Genomic DNA, 23,933 nt, shown 5'->3' with positions numbered 1-23,933 from the left:
ACTATTTCTGAGCTGTGATACTTCCTCCTTCGGGACTTTCACTAAATATCCCGACCTGTTTGTGCTTGAGCATCCTTCTCTAAAAGGATAAGGACAACAGCGGTCACTCACCTACTTCAGCGGGTAATGAATGACTCAGATAGCTCTCACCGACCTCTTCAAGTCCTACACACAATACCCAATGTGTCATGCAGCACCTCACAGCAGCCAGAGAGCTGTCACCTCTTAATGGGCCTGCCTGGCCAGGGTGATGGGCAGGGCAGAGCCTGCGCAAGGTCCTTTGGCACCTCTATCCAAGCTGGGAATGGTTTGCAGAAGGATCCACTGTGCCGTGGAAGGAGTACAGAGGGAAGGGGAACAGCCTGAGCTGGGTGTGTGCTGCCATTTCTTTGGGTCCTGCTGGAATCCGGACATTGCAGGCAGAGGCATCTTTTGAGGCTCAGCACATCAGCTGCTGCCTTCATGCACCAGAAATAAAGGACTCCAAATCCGAACCTGGAAGCCAACCAAAATACCAGAAGATCGTTGTGCTTCTCATGTGCATAATCTGATGCCTAATTTGCATGCACCACTTGTGTATCTTAATCCCAGCTTTCCAGAGGATGCTGTCCCATCCCTGATCCCATCAACAGATGGACTCCATCTGCCCAAATGAAAGCCACAGTTTCACCCTGCTCAGATTTTTCCCACCAAACTGCTGGATACAGCTGTTACCCAAGCCTGCCTTATGCAGCCTTTGGTCTGAAGGCAGAGGTTTTCCTTCACAAGATTGTTACCATTTCAGTCACCCTTCAAGCTGCCTGGACATGAGTGAGCTCTGGTCTGCAGTCACTGTGCTCCAGTGAACTTCCAGTAAACTCCATCGGAACTTCCAAGCACACGGTACTGGCTGGAATCTGCCTGGCTGGCAGCACAGATCCAGTGTAAGACTCCACACAGAGCAGCCAGTTATTCAGAACGGTCAAGGCACATCTGGAGTGGGACTCTGCTCACACATATCTGGGAGTGCAAAAGCAGCCACTGCTCACTTGAACACAAACATCACCTTTAAAAACTTCCTTAAAATCCTTTTAAAAGCCAACCATGTGATTTTGGAAACTTCCTGCACCCCTCATGTCGTAGGTAATATTCAGTGAAGAGATGTTTGGTCTGACCCTCTGGTATCTGCAAATGGTATTGTAGGGATAAAATGGAACCTGGTCCCATGCTTTTCCCAGAAAAGGGAAAACCCAAGACATATGTGAAGCCTTGGCACAGGCTGCCCAGAGAAGCTGTGGCTGCTCCATCCCTGGAAGTGTCCAAGATCAGGTTGGACAGGGCTTGGAGCAACCTGGTCTAGTGGAAGGTGTCCCTGCCCATGGCAAGGATTGGAACAAGATGACTGCTCCAATAAGGTACCTTCCAATCCAAACCATTCTACGATTCTATCATTCTATATTTCATTCCCCGAATAACAAGCAATAACAAGAACACAGAGTCACATCCTTATTCATTTCTCCCAAAACTGAGGCAGTGGCATTAGGAAAAGGTGTATTTGCAAACCCACAGATCTAGATTTGCTAGGACAGACTGAAGAGTTAAGGCGTGAAAAAGCCAATTGGGAGCACTAAGCATGCGCATGTGGGAACACGCTGTAGAAACTGGGCTTGAGAAGCCACACAGTTAAATGTTGATTCATCCTCATCCCTTTCCTTCTCTTCTGTCTTTTCTCTCACAATGGGAACAGTCTCTCTAGAAAAACGTCACTGTATCTTTCAGTCGTGATCAAAGAACCTTCCTGCTGCCCACCCCAAACCCACGTCTGAGTGCTTTAAGAGCAGAGTTTTGTCATAAGGTAAAGGGTCAAATAGTTCCCTTCTCCCTTTACTCATTTACCCCATTGTAGGTAAATTTTGGGTCGTTCCCAACCTCTACTGGGCAAAAGGGCTTCTTTGCCTATTGAGGCTGCACCAAAGCAGCCAGTAAGGTTTGCTGAGGCTTCCCCTCTCTCTGCTGCCAGGAGGGAGGGAACCACACTGACTGAGAAACTGTCTGGGATTTGGGCACTTCCCTTCCTCTTCTTTTCAGAAGTGTTTTGATTAAATTAGTAAAACTGTTCATTCTCTCTATCACTCCTTAACTTTATTTTTGTTACTTCTAGACAGATTGGAACACCCTTTCCTAGGTAACATTCACTAAATCTGTCTCAGAAGCCAAACCGGCTCCCTCCCTGCACCCAAGTGACAGAGACATTCCTGTGCAGTTGGATCTGGCATCGCCTGGAGAGCACCAAAGAACCCACCTACCTCCACTTCTCTGCCCCTTGGTTCTGGGAGGTGCCATCCTCCAGCTGGGAATGATCCTTGCCCACTCCCCATGGCTCTCACACAGGAAACACCATCCCTGAGCCCCTGAGCTGGGAACAGGGAATGCTGTGGGGACACCTCCTTGGCCTCCCCATAGCAGTGGTTTAAGGGTGCTGACTCAAAGCAGCCACTGTGGCCAGGCAGCCGTCCAAGCACGCTGGATGCAAGCTCAGTTGCACTTCCACAGGGATCACACTCCTGGATTGCCAACCCTTGATTGCAGCGGGCAAAATCCTGAAGCAGGGAAACTGCCCTTAAAGCTTGTTCCCTCTCTAGTTGTTCACAGCAGGGATAAGTAAGGCCTCATCTATAATCACCTAAAACCATCACATGATTCCTGCTCTGGCAGTACAACAGCTGAGCACACTGCAGGATACACAGCAACACACATTGGTGATGCACCATTACACACTTCCCCAGTGCAAGCCCTGTTGAAATGCTGCCATCAAATTATTTCAACTGATCAAAGCAGGAAAAAAATAGAATATTAAAGCCCCAGATAACAAATTAATAAGAATAAAAGCATGTAGGTGAGAATTAAGAAGGCATTAACATTCTGATGGCATCTGCTGCCTAAATTAAACTACAGGGAAAAAAAAAAAAAAGAGTTCAGCTGACGCTCAGGATCAGGACAAATAGTTCTCAAATGGAAATTACAGTTTTGAAAATTATGTACCAAAAAAGGATCCAAATTAGGACATTTCTGATTTGTGAAGTTCTTTCTCCAGGTGGGGATCTCAGGCTTGACTGGAGGGCTGGCAACATGATTGGCAAGATGCTGGAGTTGCTCAGTTCCTGCATCCCACAGCAGGACCAAACTGGCCCAGAGCCCAGCTGGGACAGTGTCTTGTCACTTCTCTGATCCCTCTGGGGCTCTGTCCCCTTTTGGACTTGGACCATATGGGTATGGTGTGTAAAGTGTGTTTCATTTCTGCAGACATCATCCTGGAAAAAGAGGAGGAATTAGGCCTGGATTTCCAAAGGAGCCCAGTGCTAAATTATGTGAATAACTGCATCAGTAATTTACATGAGCAGTTACTGTGACAACTAATAGTGAACAACTTAAGTAGCCAGTTGAGCATGTAATGACCTGAGTTGTATGCACCATCATGTCTCTTTCGCACACCAAATTAGGTGTGCATACACATTTTGCATGCCCTGAAGGACTTCTACCTCAGCAACGAGCCTTAATTTCATAGCACAAGCCTGATCTCAGCAGCCTAGCACAGCAGAGCCAGTTTATGCAATGCAAGGAGCTGGCACAAACTCCACAGCCCAGGTCGGAACGGATCCTCAGACAGCTAATTAATTTTTACTGCTCCTTTGTGAACTGTAAATTACCCTTCATTTCCTAGATTTCTGTCCCATTTTTCGCCTGCCTTTCTCTAGTGAAGCAGTAAAAAGGGAAAAGTGCCAATAATGGGCTCTCATTGTGATAAAAGCAGCCACGATTCACTCGTGCTTTGAACAATGCTCTGCTTATGACCAGAATATAAAGGCAATTGGGTTTCAAGAAACAGTCCAGAGATAATGACTTTTCCTGGAGATGGGAGGATAGGAGGAATATTTTATAAAAAGAGGGGCGGGAGGAATGTCTGGTTTTGCAGGACAAACACAACTGAGTTCCTTTCCTGCAGAGGGTTAAAAACAAGATAAATAATCTTCACTTAGAGACCAAGTTCATCAGTATTGCCTGCACAAAAGACAAGGGAAACTGCTTACAAGGCTGAACTGCCAACAGCCTCCCCTTCTCATTCAGATAGGAAAGAAGAGCCTCTTCCCGAGAAAGAGTGACCTTCAGACCACACACACAGAGCCCAGAGTCTTCTGAGAGCAGCCCCTCAGCAAACGGTGCTGGAGCAAGGATGGGCGGGGTATTTTCAGTACTGCTGTGACCCTGTACAAAGACTCAAGTTGCTGATTCTGCTGAATCCAGAAAGCAACACCCTGCCAAGGAGAGATCTACCAGTGCCTACAATCCTGCAAGCCATGGTTCCAGTCTATGTTCTTTGCTGATGTCACTGTTTATAGAATCATGGAATGGTTTGGGTTGGGAGGGACCTTAAGTTTATCTCGTTCCAGCCCCTGCCATGGGCAGGGTCACCTTCCACTATCCCAGGTTTCTCCAAGCCCCATCCAACCTGGCCTTCAACACTTCCAAGGATGGGGCAGCCACAGCTTCTCTGGGCAGCAAAATTAACCTAAACCTTTACATTCAGTCACACACTGATCAGAGGCAGAAGCAGCTGTAGGGAAGAGATCACAACACACCAGAGATGAACTTTGCACAGGCACTGCTCAAATTCAGAACAGATTCAGCATGGTGAGACTCACTTCACCCTTGTGTGAAGCGTTTGCATTAAACCCACGAATAACACAAAGGTATTACTGGAATTTTCATGTGGTTGCATCTACCAAATGCCCCTTGAAAGGCCACGGCCACAAAAACATACGGAAGATCTCCGGGTCCCGGCTGTTGAGATGCTGCAGGAATGAGAACACAACACACTGCTGGGGTGCATTTATGGGGCCTTCAGCATATGAGATACTTATATTGCAAAATGCCACATTCCTCAGCTCTGACGGAGCCTCTTTTATCTTCATGGCAGATTCCTGAGTCGCAGTTGCTGCCAGATGAGGGTGCACAGTGAGTTAACGGCCACAGACCCTGAGCTCCTCTTGCCTCAGGTCATTTACCCAGAGCACCAGTGACGTTATCATGTTCAGCCCATATTTACTACAGCTACAAACTGATTCAGAGAAACCTGGAGTACAGTTAATCATTACTCTTGGGATGTTGAAAATGGATACCAGAACGGACTTCCAAATTAGGTATCTAAAAGTCCTGCATCTCCCAGGAGAGCCCCATTACATCTCCCTACTCCTTCTAATGGAATCTATAGTATGTGAGCACAGCTTTGCCTCCCACAAGCCCTCCCTGTATAATTATCCCCAGCTCAGATTGCTGCTTTCTGTAATGGCTGGAGAACCACTTTCTTCAGGCTACTGAGATGTAAAGAGGAAATGTTTATTGCAAAATGCAAGTCAACCACAGCCAGTGGGTCTGGGCCATGGTGGAGGGATACAGAAATGGCTTCTTCTTCTTTTTTTGGCCTCAGAAATAGAACTCACTAAAAATAGCAGTTCCACAGGAACAAGACTGCCTGAAAATAGCTGTTTCTCAGGAGCAGGGCTGGCTGCTTCTGAAAGAAGTAGCTATTAATGTATAATTGTCCCTGAGGCTGGTTTCTGAGAAAATGCTGTACATACAGAGCGCTGTAAAGAGATATGTTCACAGCAGGGAACACAGGCACCCCTCTCTTGTCAGAGGTCCAGTGAACTCCAGTAGCTCCTATCAATGTATTTGGTTCACTAATCATAGGCACATTTAGATCCATCACAGCACTGGGAAGTATTTCCATCTGTTCCAGCTAGAGCAGCACTTCAGGATGCTCTTATTAGCTAGACCAGTAAATAAGAAAGCCTCCATCAGCTCTAACCAAACCTACACTGGTTTCTCTCCCAGGACTGAGCAAGCCTTACAAGCTAGAGCCAGCTCTGAAATCCCAGCACTTTCTTTCCACAGAAGATCCAACAACTTTGTGGAACTGCAGGTTGCGCAATCTACTTCCAATTTCCTGCTCTACTCAGCACTTAGAGTTTTCTCGAGCAGATGCTACAGGGCAATAAATCTTCTGAAGAATGGCTGTACATTTCTCCCACTATGGTGTTGCCTTTTAATGAGGAAAGACAAATTGCTTGTGAGATTGGCCGATTGGTTGGTTATTCCCTGAAATATCTCACTCATCCCTCTCATAACACCATGGGTTCAACAGCTCATTTCTTCTGTCTTCGTTTTCCTTCCCAGCACAGCCAGACAATATCTCTATCGAGGCCATTCTCCTCCTGTTCTTCTCCCCTTAAGGAAAAATCCATCTGGCCAAAAGCAGCAGAGATTATAAAAGGTCCAGAAAAGACAAATTTTGGAAAACAGCAGCTTTAAGGAAACTGGGTATGAAGTACAGAGGACCTGGCTGCTGCCATCACTTCAGTCCCGCAACACCAGTGCCACAAGCCATAATAACCTCTGCTGGGAGCATTCTTGGATCCCAAAGGCTGTGGGACTGGGCTGTGTCATCACAGGATGGAAATCTTAGATTGCTCCTTCCAGGCTCTGCTCTAAGTGCTGTGTCAAGTCATATCTCCTCTGTTCACTGGTGATCTGATGCTTCAGCATTCCAGTAACAGCAGAAGGCACTTTCTGCAAGAAGTGTATGGCTGAAGCTCTACCCACTGAGTAGCCCAAGGCTGGTCCTTTAGCCTGAGAAATTACTCTTTCTTTTCCTGACTGAGTTCCAGAAAAAGAAATGGCACCCTGCTTGCCCTTACACCAGGCTGCAGTTTCCAGTATGGAAACTACCTCTAGCTCCCTGGATAGATTTACATTGCAGTGTGCAACGAAGACCAACATTCCCAGGCTTCATCTTATCCTCGTTTGCTTAGGAAGATGCTGCAGCCTGGATGATTTCACTTGACTAAAACTGGAAAACTTCTAAACCACAAAATATACAGTGCCAGAAGTGTGGTGCCTGATGTGGCCAGGTAAAACTGGAGCAGGTACACACACCCTGTCACACAGCCGTGACAGCCAGCCACACCATTAACTGATCTTTCCCTTCCCTGTTGCCAAGTGGTTTGTTACATAATCTAAACTGCACACATAAAGGGAAAGATCTATAAAATACATAGACACAAATACGCTCCTTGCCTTTTTATTTTGCTAAAGTTTTGAAAAATGCCTTGGGATCCTCAAAACCAATAGCCCATGAAAGGCAGAGTACTTGATTCCTGTTTGATAGCAGCAGGGTGAGGATTTTTTTTGCAGCTCAGATCAGTTTGATTAAACAAGCGTTTTGTTGCAGCCGTCATACAGTGCTCATTAAAAAATACTCTACATTTGTGTAGCATTTATCATCCACGAACCTCATAATGTTTTACAAAATGTAATTAATTAAACTTTACAACTCCCCCCGGAGAGGGATAAGGAAAATGGAGAGTTGCTTTAATCCATCACTGAACTGCAGCAGGCGCTGGGTTAGAGGAAAGCAGCTTTTCAACAGCACACAGCAGCAGTGGATCAAGAAGAGAACATCTCCAGGCAAAGTCACCCAGGGAATATATCACACACCTTGTGTTTGCCTGAACTGTGCACTTCCACTAAAGGTTAAATGCCAATTCTTGCAGAGAAAAGGGGGATTTTTTCCCCCCCCAGCCCGCTTCCCAAGTTTATATCTGAGGCACCTGCCAGTACAATGCCTTCCACTGAATCCCTAGCCATACCAAAGCCCAGGGGCAGCCACAACCTGCCCAGCACCCAGGAGGCAGAAGATATAAAGCCACACAGCCACAAATTGCATCTCACAGTCCTGGAATGTTGTGCAAGCTGGTGCTTAAAGTGGAGGGAGGGTAAAGTCCCTTTAATCCCTCGCTTACTTCCCTCTCCCCTCCCCATCAGTAAATCCACACCTGTTAAAGGTCACCCTGAAATGAAATACATTTAAATGCTTCCTGCTGCTGCTTGGCTCCCCTGTCCTGGTCCTCTGCGATCCCTCCCAGTCCACGCTGTGAAACAGAGGGAACAGGGGTGCCCATGTGCCCTGCTTGTATGTCAGAGTCTCATGGCTGAAATCCCACCTGACACTTCACTGATCTTTAGAGAGGAATCTCCCTCTCACCCTGGCTTTAGGAGCATATAGGATAACATGGCCATGAGGCAAGCCTGATTAGATCAGTTATGCCACTTTCACTGCCTAGGAAAAAGCTAGAATTTGATCTGGTGCAGGTTGGGGAGGGAGTGCAAAGGATTGTTTTTGTGAGGACGTACAACAACAAAACCATGGGGATATGTGCCAGGAGAGAATGATGCAAACAAACACATGTGCATCCATAGAGCACTAAGAAAAGGGGGGATAGATGGAGCAGCACCAACTCATTCACCAAGTGATCTACACAGCCGTGAATCCAATGGCAACTGCACATATGAATTAGAGAAAGATCCTTGATCTAACTCTCCAGATGTGCAAGTAGGAAGGCCTGGGCTACATGTGGTGAGACACAACTGGCTTGAGCTGTGACTCTCCCACTGCAGCCCCACAAACTTTCTGATTCCTTTGTGTCTTCCAAGAAGACACTCAGCTCACCCACTGGTACAAACCTGAGGTCTCACTGGCACAGCTGTGCTTCTTGGCTCCTTAGCATTTGCTTCAGCCTCACATCTCCTTGCTGTCACAGGTGAAGTGACTGCAGCTTTTGGGAAGAGAAAGCCTGGGATACAAGCCCTTCCAGTTCTCAATGGGAAGATGTGCTGAGTTGAGACTGGCTGTGGTCTGGGATCTGCAGGAAACATCAACAGGTGCCACAGGACTGTGGAGGTAGTAATGTCCCAAAGCCACCAGTGCCTTTGATCTGAGTAAGGTTCAATGTCAGCAACTAAGCTTCTTCCAAGAAACAAAGTAGGAAAGGAAGAACAGCCATCGGCTGCTTCAGCTGGGAAGGTCAGAGAGACAATTTCCACATTTATTTTCATCAGCCATAAATGTGGGAAGAGAGGAGAAATACAAGGATTGTGCTGGAGGAACTGGCAGTGGATTCGAAGATGGTAACAAGGTGATTTTTTTTAAGCCTCTGTCACATCATTTAATTAGTCTCCAAATCCTCCCCTGATAATATGAAGCCCATTTGTACATCCCTCCTGCTGGGCCACTGACACTTGGGCAAACAGACACATGGATAGATGGGATTCTTCACACCAGTCTTCCCCCACTAATGAAGGCAGATCACCCTGCCCTTCTGGACTGATACCACTGTGCCATTCCAAGTGGGTACATGTCTTTCCTCTTTTTAGCATGAAGAAACTGGGTTTTACTGGTCCATGGTTTTATTTTCATGTTTGTCTCTGGGAAGCAGCCTCAGCTACAGCTGTTGCTGCAGCAGATTTATCTCTGTGAAAATTCCTGCTTTGGTTTTGCAAGTGTTTTAATTAACGTACATTATTTTAGTACATTTTACTACTGATAGCATGTAATTATCTCCCCACAGGTATATATTTAGCTAACCACCGGGCTGATCAAAGAATAATAAAATAAGGTACTTTTGCAACTGACACCAGATACAAGCAAAGGCCAGCAAGATGGGACCAAAGGAGGAGGGAGGAATTCCCCCTCCCCAGTCCTAAACCCAGGGCTCAAATTTCACCACTTGAAAAGATAATCATGACATTAATGTACACATTTTATCAGAGACGCATGAAGATGCATCAACACTCAAGTGCTGTGAAGGAGAAAAGAACTATGTACATGCTAAACTATTAATCATTGGTAAGTGATCTCCTCTGCAAAGTGTTTTGAGGTTGATGAAGGAAAATGGCTCTGTAATAACACAGAACAAGCAATCTGCTTGCAATCACAGGTTCATTCTCTCAACTGCTTTTGCCATGTCAATCCCTAGGTATTATTATCTCTGCAAGGCAATTCACCATTTTCCTGAGGAAGTCTGGCCACGGAAGAGATTTCAGACTCCACACTCTTTTCTTATCCTCTTCAACACTGGAGTCTGGTTTCCACTGCAAGCACAATTTTAGATGAATGAGGATGAGACCTCAGCAGCTGCTCTGCTCTCACCACACCAAACTGTTCATACAATTAAAAAAATAACTGACTGGATGAAGCAGCCTGGGGCCATAACTTTTCTCCAAATTACTGGCTGATAGAACGTGCATCTCTCTGTTGAGCTTCTGCAAGTGCTGGTAGCCCCTGATTTCTCCTTCTCCTTGATGGCTGCAGCTCCTTAACCTGTGCTGGTGGGAATTAATCAGATTGAAATGAGTGCTTTGGAGCCAAGAGGCATCCTGTGCCAAACCACATGTTTCAGAACTGTATCTGGTCTACAAACCACTGAAGGTCTGGTCCTTTATTAAAAGCACTGGGTGCTTTGTCATCTCTTTCAGTGGGCATGGGATCATTTAGGTGAATCCTCGTTTCTTGACCTTCTTGAAGGCCACTCTGTGCTACCTCACAGAGCTACAGACACTGTGTCTGTATATTCCTACAGGACCACTGACCACCTAGGGGAGACCCTGAGTCTTCAAAGGGTGGCACATGGAACAGGAAAAATGATCCCAACCTCTGAGGGAGGCTGTTCTGCTTTTTACTTCTCCTTTTCAGCAACTCAAATGAAGTGTGACTTAACTTTTCGGGCCACAACTGAATCTTTGGACTGAAAGCTGCAACATTATGTGTTACCCTTGTTAGTGGAGAAAGGAAATCTCTTTTGTATCCATTGATGTCTTTTGCAAAACACTCTGTGTTTTTTGAACTTATTTCTATTTCTACTTCTATTATTTCTATGCCATTACTTACAAACTTCACAGCATTTTCTAGACAGGTCTTCACTAAGATGAAAACCTCAGGGCAACACTCCATTAGGCTTTTATTTTTAGAGGTTGGGTTAAACCTTCTTGAAATTGGTAGGTTTAACTGCATTCCTTTATTTAGGGTAGCTGAAGGAGACATTAAGTCTATTTCCACCCACAATACAAGATTGCTCAAGAACCTGAAGGCTCCGGGAGGACAGTTTGGAGTAGGACATTAAAAGGAAAGAAGGTTATGTGTGGATGCTATGGCTCAGGTGGAGGAAGAGACAGAAAGACAGAGTATGGAAACAAGCAGAGAACGGAAACTTCAAAGACCCTGAACAATCATTGATATAAGACCTGGAATGAATACAAAGATTTGGGGTCACATTGCTGCCTGGAGCAGGTCTGGAGCTCTAAGCAAGGCAACTGACTCTCAGTGTGTGAGTTCTTCTGTGGTCAGGAAAGAAGGGCTGCGAGAATTCTTGTAAGCAAACAGAAATACATCAGAAACATCTTTCTTTGTCACTCCTCCTCCCATCTGGATCAACCAACAAGACCCTGAGTTTTGGACAGCAGCACAGGTCAAAGGAAGGAAATGTGCAGCAAAACCTCCTGCACATCTGTACCATTTCACTCTTCCTGCTGGGTCAGGTTAAGGTGGCATAAAGAGAACAGCCCTGTTCCTCTCAGCCTGCCAGCATGGGCAGCTCAGGCCAAGGCTTGAGTCACTGCTCCCTCTAATTGCATTGCAGAAGGATCCTCATTAAGGATTTCCATTCTTACCCTAACAATCCAAATTTCTCCAGATCTTGCTATAAGCAGTTTGAGCAGCTTTATGTACTCTTCTGCTCTGCAGGGAACTCCTTAAAACGAGGCCCCCGCCACTGGCTTTCTTCCTGTAGGTGAATTAATCTGCCTTGCATGAGTAATCCTATTTAAAACAATAGGTTGCCTTGCAAGAACGAGGGAAGCAAGTTTGGAACATGATTTTCTGCAAGTACTGTAAAAAGGGCACATAGTAGTTCATCAGGGGACACTTCAGCCATAAAATGACAGTTACCGGTAAAGTCCAATAATAAAATAAAGGATAATTTAATAAGAGGATTTAAAACTCATTTAACAGGGTCTAAATTTGGAATCCTTTCTTCAGGTGATCAGACACACTGTATTTTCCTAATCTTACTTTTTGTTAATGAGGAAAAAAAAAACTTTAAAAATCAGGCAGCAATGTATTAATTCTGCTTTTTTTTTTTTTTCATTGTTTTGTTATGTTATAGAACTATTCAATGTAAATAAATTAATTTTGGTAAAATAGAGGGTGAAGCTAGACACGGGGATCAGCCTCTGATGTGTGACACAGTTCCATATATCTTGTGACAGCACAGGTCCCTCACCTCATTTAATACCAGGTAACACAACCCTGCAGATTTCAAGAATTCTGCAGTGGCAGGAGGGAGGAGTGTGGAATAAGACTCTGCGACCTAGGAGAAATAAAAGCTGCAGAGATTAGTGTTTATGTAGGAGCCCTATGGGCTCCTTTCAGCATCCTTAATTTAGTTTGCATCTCTGATCTCCTCTACCAGTCCTCTGTGGGATGGAGCTTTCATATCCAGGAATCCCGGGGTGCTATTTGACCTGTCAGGAGCAGCGGGGGAACGGCTGCTCCCTGTTTACCTCTGCAGCATTTTGCTTTTCAGCTTCAGCACAATAAACAACAACAAACCCTGACACTGCTATGAACCTGCACGAGAGGATTTGAAGCCTCTAGAGGTCACTACACGGGGATCATCAGCCGCAGCCGCTGCCTGCGAGTGACACCTGCTGGAGTCCCACCTGGTGCCACCACCCAGGGCTGCAGGTGTGCTCAGGGTGGGCCTGAGCGCCCCAGAAGGGCTCTGGAGAACAGGAAATAAATCTGGGTGGCCCTTTCCCGTTCTACTCTGAGTTGGTGCAGTCTCACCTCAAGTTCTGGGTGCAGTTTTGGGCACCACAATACAAGATATAAAGCAATCAAAAGGAGGGCTATGAAAATGGGGAAAGGTCTAGGGGAGAAGCCAAACAAGAAGTGGTTGAGGTCACTTGGTTTGTTCTGCGAGGAGCCTGAGGGGAGACTCATCGGGGCTGCAGCTCCTCGCGAGTGGCAGCACATGGGCAGCTCCAATCTCTGCTCGTGAGCAGGGACAGGACCCAAAGGAACAGCTGGACTTGTGTCAGGTGAGGGTTAGGTGGGATATCAGGGAAAGGTTCTTCCCCCAGAGGGTGGTCAGGCACTGCCCAGGCTCCCCTGGGAATGGTCACAGCCCCAAGGCTGCCAGAGCTCCAGGAGCGTTTGGACAACACTCTGAGGCACAGGGTGGGATTGTTGGGGTGTCGGTGCAGGGCCGGGAGCTGGACTGGATGATCCCTGTGGGTCTCTTCCAACTCTGGATATTCTGTGATTCCTGTTACAGGAAGGAAAAAATTGTCTTTATCTGCACATTAACTGCTCCACCACTCTGGTTATGTGGGTTTATTTACATACCCCAACCCAGCCTCTCCTTTTGTCTTTGACACCCTTCCAGAGGAGCTGTAGTAGAACACATCATATTCCCACAGGGAAAAGCCCTCAGTGGGCATGGAAAAGGGACCTCTTACAGTACAATAAATGACAATAATTTAAATGTATGTTGCAGTATATACTGTCTGTGAGCGCATATTTACCATGTTAGAGTTGCAACTTAAGAACACACTGGAAAAGGTTCATTTGTGGGACATCAGCAAGATTGCTGATAGAGACGTGTGAAGATGCTGATGACAACTTGTGAATTTTTCTATATTTTCTCACAATCTGAAGCACTGCGAGGAGGGCACCTGACACCCCATAACGTGGGACGGTGCGAGGCGCTGCCCTGGGGGATTGAAGGACGTGCTCAGGAGTTGTTTACCATCCCTTGAGGAGGGGCCCAGCTGCTGAAGGGACCTGCTGGACTAGAAATTAAGGACAAATCCCTCAGGTGCCCCAGTTCCCTCCCAGGCTGGCAGCACCTGTGGCATCCGGGGCAGCATGTGCAGTCCCCAGAGAGGAGATCACAGAATCATGGACTGTTAAGGGATTGGAAGGACCTTAAAGATCATCTCATTCCATGTCCTGCCATGGGCAGGGACACCTTCCACCATCCCAGGTTGCTCCAAGCCCTGTCCAGCCTGGCCTTGGACACTTCCAGGGATGGCGCAGCCACAGCTTCTCTGGGCAACCTGTGCCAGGGCCTCACCACCCTCACAGGGAGAAATTTTTTCTGTATATCTAACCGAAATTTCCCCTGCTTCCAATGTGTACCCATTACTCCTTGTCCCGTCACTACGACGGGCTGGACGGGCTCAAGGCGACACCGGGGCGCCCACGGTCCCTCCTGAGGGGGGCGTGACACACCCAACATGGCGTTGGACACACCCAACATGGCGTCGTGACACACCCAACATGGCGTTGGACACACCCAACATGGCGTTGGACACACCCAACATGGCGCCGGCCCCGCCCCACCCGCCATCCGGGTACCCGCCCTTCCCTCCTCCCATGAGCCCCTGCGGCCCGTTCCTTCCGGGCACATCAAGATGGCGCAGCCGCCGGGTGAGTGCGGGGAGATCAAGGTGACCGTGGTGCCCTCCTCCCTCCCTCAGCCCCGCGCTGACCGGCTTCTCTCCCTCTCCCTGCCGCAGTTCTCCTCAAGGACACCAAGCTGATGGACGTGAAGCTGGGCCAGCTGGGCAGCTGGCTGGCCATGAGGGACTTCACCCCCGGCGGCATCATGGGCGCTGTGCAAAGAGGTGAGGAGGCTGCGGGGGAGGCCCGGAAGGTGCGGGGCCCTGGATCCGTTCTCCTGACGGAGGCAGGGAGAGCAGCACACAAGAGCCCCTGGCTGCCGCAGTGGATGTTGCCGGGGGGTGGGGGCGTCTGGCAGCGCAGGGGCTGCTCCATGACGAGTTTTGCCTTCCCAGAGCAGTTTCTGCTGTAACATCTCGTTTTTGCATCTGTAAACTTATTTCTCGTGTGGGTTTTATCCAGCTGATGTTTGTTCTCAGTATTTTTTCTTGTACAAATGAGAAATGGGGTGCCCTTAGTCCTGAACCCATTGGCTGAAAATCTCGGGGTTTCCCAAGATCACAAGTAAATAAAAAATAGTTTAAAAGTAGTTGATCCCTACAGATGGTAAAAAAGGAAACAGGGCTCTTATGGATCACTTGGGACCACTGTCCTTTGCTATAGGTAGAGATCTCATTCAGGTACATTTAAACACAATGTCAAATGCAACTGTCTGCATTTGATAATACACATGTGCTTGTTTGTAATATATGGAAGACTTACATAGTTCCAAAGCAGCTTGAGCTCATGAAAGTCACAATAACACTTAGGGGAAAATGGGGGTTTTTTTCCTTTTTTTAAGGCTTAGAGCTGTTAACTTGAGATCACCTTGCTCAACTAACACACAGGTTGCCTCCTCTCAGATTTGCTTCTGAGACCTTCAGATGTTTCATAAGAAACAATTTCCTGAAGTTCTGTGAATCCAGGCTGCTTCTTTCTCACACAGGGTAACACACAGCTCATCTGGCTGCTCTGAAAACTTTCCTCCTCCACAGGTTACAACAGATACTACAACAAATACATCAATGTGAGGAAGGGGGGCATCGGGGGTATCTCCATGCTGCTGGCTGGGTATGTTGTCCTCAGCTACGTGTGGAGCTACAGTCACGTGAGTAAGTAAAAACCATGGCTGACTGTGTGTGCAGGACACCTTGGAAGGTTGCCTGGGGAATAGAAGCAATTACCTGCTGCTGCTTTTAGAAATAAAATGCAAGATTGTTGGCAAACAGACTTCTTGTAACCGTAGAAAACTTGATGCTTACTGAGTATTTTCTTGGTAATGAAGAAAGTTTAGACCTTGGTGCCTGTCTGACCTGACAGCACGTAGAAAATACATGCTCAGGAGTTTTTTTTAGAGTGCTTTCTTGCCTGTAATTTCAGGTGTGGTGGGGTTTTTTTCTTTTGAGTTCAGCAGAATTAACTTGCTGTGCTTTGCTGCAGAGCATGACCGCAGGAGGAAGTACCACTGAAACACCATCAGAAGGTGGAGGTGCAGCTCCTGGCACAGCTGGCCTGACAGAAGACATTAGAACTATAGATATTAAATCTGTACTCTTGTGATCAATAATAAAGTGCATACACTTTACATTTCCTGAGCTGACACTCTCCTAATTGAATTGTTAATTGTACTGTGCAAATACATTTGTCTTCTGAGAGTTTCACCCCTCAGGGGTAAGTTCACAGGGAAAGCAGCTGCTCCTTGGGTTGTATTATGAACTGGGGGAACTGTTGCAACTGATTAGTTTGATAAAAATAAAAGCATTGGATTGCTTCCTGGCCATTATAGACAGGCTGGACAAGGGGCTGAGAGGATGTGTTTTGATTTGAAAGAATTTCTGAGCTTTGGGCCTGTTGTGTTTCTGGTTCTCAGTCAGGCTGTCACCAGGGACTGAAGGTATTGGGGCAGTTTTCCATCATTGCTGAGCACTGTCTGAGATGAGACAGATCTGCACCCTCCTTCTGTCACTGCCTCAGATAACCCAAAATTTCCACCAAAACTCTACCTCCTTTCATTGCCAAAGCTAGGAGGGAATGAGCTTCAGACTTCAAATCCATCAAAATAAACCAAAGGAAAACTTTCTTCTTGACTTAAATGCAGCTTAAAGGAGCATCTGTGGGTTTGGCCCCAGCTCTGAGCTTCCTCACACCCCGATGTCACACCAGCACCTGGAGCTGGGCACTGCAGAGCTGACCTGAACCATCCTTGTCTGAACAGCACGGAGAGTGAAAAACACTTCCTGAGGGACACAAACCTCCCAAGAGCTTCAGTGTTTACAGGAAGGCTTTCAGTGTTGGAAAACTGGTACTGAAGCCCAAAAACTGAACTCAGTGGGGAAGGTAGTGAGACACTGGAGTGTTTTAGTTCCCTTCCCACATGCCAAGTTACACACAGATCACACAGCTCAATCTGAGGGGGGCACAAAGTGCCATGAAAGTGATGGTCTGTGACTTCAGACTTGAAACTTCCACAGTGAAATAACTGCAATCATTGACACCAACACAGGCTCTGGTCACTTCTCTTAATCCAGCCACATTACCTTGTTCTTAAAGAAAAGTAAATTCACAGCCAGCTTTTGCCATCAGTACATTTCAATAAAAACAAAGTATAAAGGCAGGCAGCAAATGAAGAGATGGGGTAGAATCAATAAGGCTCACATTGTGGGCAATTTTTTTCTTTTAATTCACATTTTGTCATTGGCCCTTTTGAAATAGTAATCTCATAATAAATGGGGTTTGGGTTGAAAACAAAACTGCTCTCAGAAGGAATCTCTACCAACACTTTTAAAAGCAATGTTCCATAAGAATATACAGGTCCACTTCCTGGTCTCCACAGTGTGGGAATACCTGCTCAGTGTGAGCTGGATGATGGGGGCTGAGACAAGGCTCTTCTATTCCTACTCCAAGACATGCTCATTTCCCTCCTTTCTGCAAGTGGGAACTGAGCACAGATGCAGCTTTCCTATAATTATTGTTCCTTATTGTCTGGCTAACCAGAGAGATGCCAATTTATTCTCCCCTTGATCAGTTCTCTCCCAGAAGACTGATTTCTAACCTTCAGTACAGCAAGAAGCACAGAAACAAAGCAAGTGGACATGGGTTTTACTGCCTGATGTACGTGAGGGGTTACGTCAGCCACCAGGACAAGCTCACCAGGCTGACCTGGAAACAGGACTTTGCTTTTGAAAAGCTACAGGACAGCAGAATCCCTGCTTCCTCACTGAGGAGAAGGCATTGTAAGTGTTAAGTTTTCCCAGTCAGTCTTCCTGCTTCCACAAGCAGGGCTGAAATGCTGCAGATTCTCCAAAGAGAAGTAGCAGAAGGAAAATACTTTAGAGAAACACTGGCCTAAGATGTGTTTACATGGAGTGCTGCACCAGTAAGGGCTTGGTTTATCTACAGGCTTTTAGATCTACCTTTCATCAGGGCTCAATGAAAACAGGCGGAGGCCAAAATCGATTTTAAAAAGGTTAAAACTTAAAAAAGTTGGGGACAATTACAAAAATGTTGCTTAGCAGCAGCCAGCCTCTGACCAGTTCTTTCAGTAATGGCATTAAAAAAACAACCTGATTAATAGCTCCAGACATTGTGCTAGGCAGAAACCTTTCCTCAGTGGTAGCAGCTCCCTTGCACCTTCCTGCTGCACCTTCACTGTCCACTGAGAAAGGCCAAGTGTCCTTTGGTGCATCTGTTGGCATAATGACCTTTTTCACCACACTGAAAGAGAAAGAGACAGGAATTATTGCAGAGTTCCAGCTTTTTCCTTCTAGCCACCTTCATTAAGGCACCCAGCAACTGCTGCCATTTGGAAGCTTTTCCACACATGGAAGATGCAGCATTTAGCAGGTGAAGTGGAACAGGGTGTCAGGAGGGACAGGATTTATGGGCTGCTACCACTTCTTGGAGCAAAAGCTGCTTCTATGCTGGGAGTAACCTGATGCCATGTTATTCTAAGGCATTTCAAAGGAGAGAACACTCAGCACACAAGGAGGATTTCAACATTTGAGGCTTCTAGGACTACTCCATCTGATAGGCACCATATCCATGGGGACTCTCCTGGTCAGCTATCCTGAATTAAACACAAAAAAGCACCTCTGAACTTGAGAAAGTCACAGATTCATGACTTTGCATCTTAAAGCTACTCAAATACAGAGAAATGCAGTATCCGGTGCAACAGCCTTCTCCAGATCTGTAATTTACTTGCAGATAAAATAATAGGCAGCTATTAAAGGTTTACAGTGGAATGGATTCAGCTATTTAATATCCCGAATGTCCAATCACAGCGATTTTCACCCAAACAAGCACAAGGCTCAGAGCTAACATGTAAAATGTTGTAACTGTCAGGGCTAATGGGACAGGAAGATTCTTTGTCCTCTTCTAGTGATTGGGGCTTTTGTGGAAAAATACAGAGATGGAAAGTTGATTGTGTCTGAATTTTCCTGGTGCTCCTCAATGAGCAACCAAGGTGAACAACTCATTCCTTGGTTTGACACCACAGGGTGCATTTACAACTCAAATACTGAGCAGGCTTTGCAAACCTAATTTCTGTTACTTTCAAGGACCTTCCAGGCTAACAGGGGAGAATAATCTACACCCACCAGTATAAGCAAATTTGCTTATGAGACAAAAAAATTACTCTTAATTCTTATTTTTGAAATGTGCAGCTTGACAGTCTCCTTCCAGTCTTTGGGGCAGGGTTTCCTGTTCATTAGCAGACAGCAGAGTCCTACAGAATTTGTCATTGTCACAGCAACTCCAGGACTGGCAAGGCAGTGACCTCAGAACTCACGGCCAATTCCCACAGCTGTATCCAGGCACCACACAATGTCTACTGAGCAAAGCTCAGAATTCATGAACCCCTCTACACTGTGAAAAAGCCTTTCCCTCCTTAGCCCTCCCCTCTGCATTACCTTGTAGCAGGTGACCTGCTCCAACGGCCGGGGTCCTCTGTTCCCACTGTTGTTATTTTGAGACTGCATGACTCCAATGACTTGGGGAGTCCTCTGTTGGGTAGGAGAAGAGTTCTGACTCGTTAAGTGCATCCAGAATAAAGATCTTTGTGGCTGTTGTTTTGTTAAGAAGGTAAAAGAAAACCCCATATGTCAAATGATCAATTTTCTTCCAAATCTGTGTGTGGGTGCTCTGCCAGCTGGAGCACCAGAGAGAAGAAATCAAGCACTGAGCCTTACAAAGCCCAGTGATCCTGTTTTTCTCTGGAAAGCAGATTTGAAGAGTAGGTTTAGGCTGCTAAAATATCATTGCCATCACGGAGGGATGTCAACCTGATTATAAAACCTGGCAGACTGCAGCACAACCACATATGATGTGCTTCTGTGTAGCGTGGGAGTGTTCTGTGACATGATCTCCATGTGAAGTTGGAACAATTGTGGGGCTTTCATCACTATAATGGCACTCAGGGTTGCTCACTGCTTAATTCTCTTGTCCAGACTCAAGAGCCTGAGTGCCCAGTTTTGACCACTAGACAATCGATTCTATTTTAAAGCACTGTGGGAGAGGTTTGAGGGTGGCTGTGTGGGGAGGCAGGGGATCTGGGTACCTTTTGCTGTGTTTGTGTTGGCTGAGGCAGTGGTGGTTGCTCTGTGGTTCCCATTGGCAGTTCAAACCGAGGGCTGGTTTAGAAGGAAACAAGAAAATTGATTCTCAAATCATATGCCAGCATTTTATCATCAGCTCAGTCAAGTAACTCCAAACAACAAAACATTCAGCCAGTTAAATCTGGCTCACGGGAAACAGACCTCCCCCTCCCCATTTCTCTTTGCATGTGTGTAGCATATCCCTCTGCTTTCTGGAATATAAATCCATGTGATTCCACTGCACTGATGGCATCTAATCACCATGCCAGTCTTACTGGGAGCTCCCTGGAGAGGCCCTGGCCCGTATCATAGAATGGTTTGGGTTGGAAGGGATCTCAAAGCTCATACAGTTCAACCCCCTGCCATAAGCAGGGACAGCTTCCTTTACACCAGGCTCCCCCAAGCCCCATTCAGCCTGGCCTTGGACACTTTGAGGGATGAGGCAGGCACAGCTTCTCTGGGCAACCTGTGCCAGGGCCTCCCCACCCTCACAGGGAAGAATTTTTTTCTAATGTCTAATCTAAACCTACTCACTATCAGTCTGAAATCATTCCCCCTTGTCCTGTCACTACATGCTCTTGTAAATACTTTCTCAATCCTCAAATCGGTAAAAATTTGGCCCAACTAAACACCGGCAAATCTCCAAACCATTGGGAAGCACGGGAGCACCCTCATTTGACATGTAGCAGATCACAAGGGAAACAAACAAGGCTGCAGGGCAAGCCTGGAGCATACTCACTGCATGAATTTACAGGCAGGCCCCTCTGGACAGAATCCTACCAGGTAATTCACACAAATGACTCTCCGAGTGTGCCGATGTCTGCAAAGGGGACCTGCAACACAAAGCTCAGCAGTTCACACTCCACATATCCATATCCCAGCAGCACATCCACCAGCAGGTCATGTGAAGAGACAACAGCAACACCCTGCCCTTGATCTCCAGCCACAGAAGCAGCGACTGTGGGAGGTACATACCGTGTTTACAGAAGCCTCTGTCATACCAGGGACAGTCTTTGATCTTAGATTCCGGGTCGATGTGCAAAAATGGGCATTCCTTGTTACTGCATTCCCCTGTACCAAAGGTAAACACATTTCCCAGTCAACTGTGCAGGTTTGAGATCAAAATGACTCTTAAAACATTACCTGGATCATGTAGCTCCCACAGAGCTGTTACCAACATTTGTAAGTTCAGGCACAACAGTCTAACTGCCTGCCTTAACCTCCTTAAAGAGCTCCAAGGACTCATCCCTGGTGAGCTAAGTTCAACCAGACTGGATTATTTTTGTTTTTTAAAACAGTGGGGGAACTAAATTTGAAAGAGCAGTCATGGTAACAAACTCCAAACATTTGGTGCACCAGAAGTGTGGAGAAACTACAAATTGCACACTAACCTCAATCCAAGGAAAGCTATAAGACTGTAAGTTTCTGGCAGCAAGTTGCCTCATTATGTCCAGATCTCCAGAGCTGGAAAGCAAGTGCATAAAAGTTTTGCACTCCCATGCCCTCTGCTGCTCATCAGCTCCCCAAAACCAGAGTCATGCAAAGACCAGCTGCTCTGCCTACTCATGTCATACCCAAAAAAATGAACTTAAGGCAAGAAAAGCAGTAAAAACAGCTGTTTCCCCCCTCTTCCTGCAAGGGACAAGCTCTCAAGTGAAGACATCTACAATACATCATAAATTTATGCAGATAATCAGGTGAAGCAGATCTACAAAAATGTCAATCTAACATCAGACACAGAAGAATGTAACGCTCCGAGGATGGATGAGAGGGATGCACCAGGATCTTCTTCAGTCTCCCACACCAGCAAGGATCGGTTCAGCAGGAGCTACTTACCAAATTTGGAGTAGAAGTAACACTCGGGCATCTTGGTCATGTCATATTCGTGCAGGAACTCGCACTGGTCTCCCTTTTTGCACAGTCCTCGTAGCCAGTGTTTACAAACAACTGTCTTTTCCCCACTGATGTGTCGGAACGGGCACATGCCTCCTGTGAAGGGTGGATGGGGCAAGGAGAAGGCAAAAAGAACAATTAAAATGTGTCATGTCGGGTAACAGCAACACCTTGTTCCCCTCTACAAGAGGGGTTTCAGAAAACATCACTTATGATTTCAGCCTTAAATGATAACAGCAAAATGGGGAGCTCCAAAACAGTCTTGTGATACCCTCTAATGAGCTTCACAACAAAGTCTCCAGCTCTTAATCCTGGCAACTAAAAACCACATCAACTAAGAGGCAGATCCACAGCAAAGTCTGCTTGTGGCAAGTTCAAACCTTCCTTTAACAGAAGCTTTGCTTATTCACTTCCCAATTTCCTTTAAAAATGCCATTATTTCCCAATTGCTGCAGATATTCCAACATCCTTCAGTTTTATCCTCTGTCTAGGTTAGCCTCAGCTTTACAAAACAAGAACACTATAAACAGTGCTAGAAAATCTATTTTCACCCCTCCACCCTGTGAGATTAATTGCCTTTTCCAGTATTCCATACAACTTGCCTTTTCCACATGCTGCCTTTAAAAAAAACTCACAGACAGCTGCGCCCGACTCTGTGGAGAGAACAAGGAAACATTATTTGCTTTAACAAACCTCTATGGCAACTTTTACAATATTTCTGTCCTAGAAAGAAAACTGATCTCAAACATCAAGAGAAAAGTAATATTTTGGTTTGGGGAATTTACTTTCCTGCAGGAGCTCCTTGTTAAAGCCTGGCACTCAAAAATAACTGTCTTCTTCTTGAGGGACATGAAAAGGAATTTGCAGATTTGGAGGTGCTTGTTTTGCTTTTCAGCAATTTAAGTTCTCAGCTGGGTTTTCCTCTGCTGTTAAGTCAGTCATATCACAGAATATCCTGAGTTGGACGGGACCCACAGGGATCACTGAAGTCCAACTCCTGAACCCTGTATTTATAGTCATGGCATTAACAGTCTGGTATTTTTTTACCAGAACTGCCTGAAACAACCATTAGCATGTTATCCCTTACTGATCCTGGCCAACAGGAAGTCAAACACAAGTTTAGTAGCCCAGCCAGAAAAATTCAGAAAACTATGAGTCTCCTGAGTCTGTGTCAGACAGAATGAAAATATTTAGAGCCAGCCACGGATATACCTCAAGATGATGACTCTTGTCATCGAAATGCCTCATCTGCCAAAAGTGAATGAAAAAGGAAATCTAAAATACTTTGCAGGAGAGCTACGTTTATTCACGGTAACACCTCAAGTTTAATTTTCCAGCCTGGCTGCGTAGTAGCTACTGATTTCACTAAGTAGAAAAGAAAAACATCTGGGTTAAGACACAAACCTCACGGGGAAAGCGGAAGTTGGGTGGATATATGGATAAAACCTGAGGACGACGCTCAAATCCCTAAAAACCTCCCAGCCCCCGCAGTCCTGCCCAGCCCACCCTCCTCGGCCCCATGGCCCCCGCCCCAGGACGAGGGGCCCAGCCCCGGCCCAAGCACCCCGCAGAGGAGAGAGCCCACACGCACTGTCCATGCCAGGGAAGGGGAGCGGCTGTGCCCCCAGCTGCTGCTCCACGGCCAGCTCCAGGTCGAACGTGATGTGGTCCACGCTGGCTATGAGCTCCTGCATGGTGGCAGCTGGGGGCCGCCGGCAACGGGAAGGTAGGGGCGGAATGGTGGCGGTGTTGGTGGCGGCGGGCGGGCGGGCCCGGGCGGGCCCGGCCCGACCCGCTCCGCTCCGCGCCGGCAGCGCCTGCAGTGAGGGGAGGCGGCGGCGGCAGCCCCGTGGCCGCCCCGCGCCGCCCGCCCGCGGAATGACGGGACCCACGGCGGGCACGGCCGCCCGGCGGGCAGCGCGCGCGCCCCGGCCAATCAGCGCCCGGGGCGCCACCGCCCGGCGGGCAGCGCGCGCGCACCCGCCAATCAGAGACCGCCGGCTCCGCCGAGGACGCGCCGCTTCCTTGCGCGCAGGCGCTGCGGGTAGGGGGGGGGGCGGGTGACGGGGGGT

At 46.9% G+C, this 23,933-nt stretch overlaps 2 protein-coding genes across 2 annotated transcripts; one reads left to right on the top strand and one right to left on the bottom strand.

Moving 5' to 3' along the window:
• Positions 1–14,321: 14,321 nt before the first annotated feature.
• On the top strand, positions 14,322–15,972 carry ATP5MF (ATP synthase membrane subunit f). The gene is made up of 4 exons (XM_082292149.1): positions 14,322–14,365; positions 14,455–14,562; positions 15,373–15,489; positions 15,818–15,972. The coding sequence occupies exons 1-4, from the start codon at positions 14,350–14,352 to the stop codon at positions 15,844–15,846; spliced, it is 270 nt and encodes an 89-aa protein (XP_082148275.1). The 5' UTR covers positions 14,322–14,349; the 3' UTR covers positions 15,847–15,972.
• A 1,056-nt stretch (positions 15,973–17,028) lies between these two features.
• CPSF4 (cleavage and polyadenylation specific factor 4) lies at positions 17,029–23,738 on the bottom strand. Its single transcript, XM_082291886.1, has 8 exons — positions 23,453–23,738; positions 22,464–22,514; positions 21,805–21,957; positions 20,944–21,039; positions 20,708–20,801; positions 19,932–20,004; positions 19,285–19,377; positions 17,029–18,091 (listed from the first exon to the last, which is right to left on the bottom strand). The coding sequence occupies exons 1-8, from the start codon at positions 23,553–23,555 to the stop codon at positions 18,023–18,025; spliced, it is 732 nt and encodes a 243-aa protein (XP_082148012.1). The 5' UTR covers positions 23,556–23,738; the 3' UTR covers positions 17,029–18,022.
• Between the last annotated feature and the right edge of the window lie 195 nt (positions 23,739–23,933).

This window comes from Coloeus monedula (genome assembly GCF_965178545.1).
Source record: "Coloeus monedula genome assembly, chromosome: 16".
NCBI lineage: Eukaryota > Metazoa > Chordata > Aves > Passeriformes > Corvidae > Coloeus > Coloeus monedula.
The sequence above is the reverse complement of the archived record's forward strand: the minus strand, read 5'-3'. Positions and strand labels throughout refer to the sequence as shown.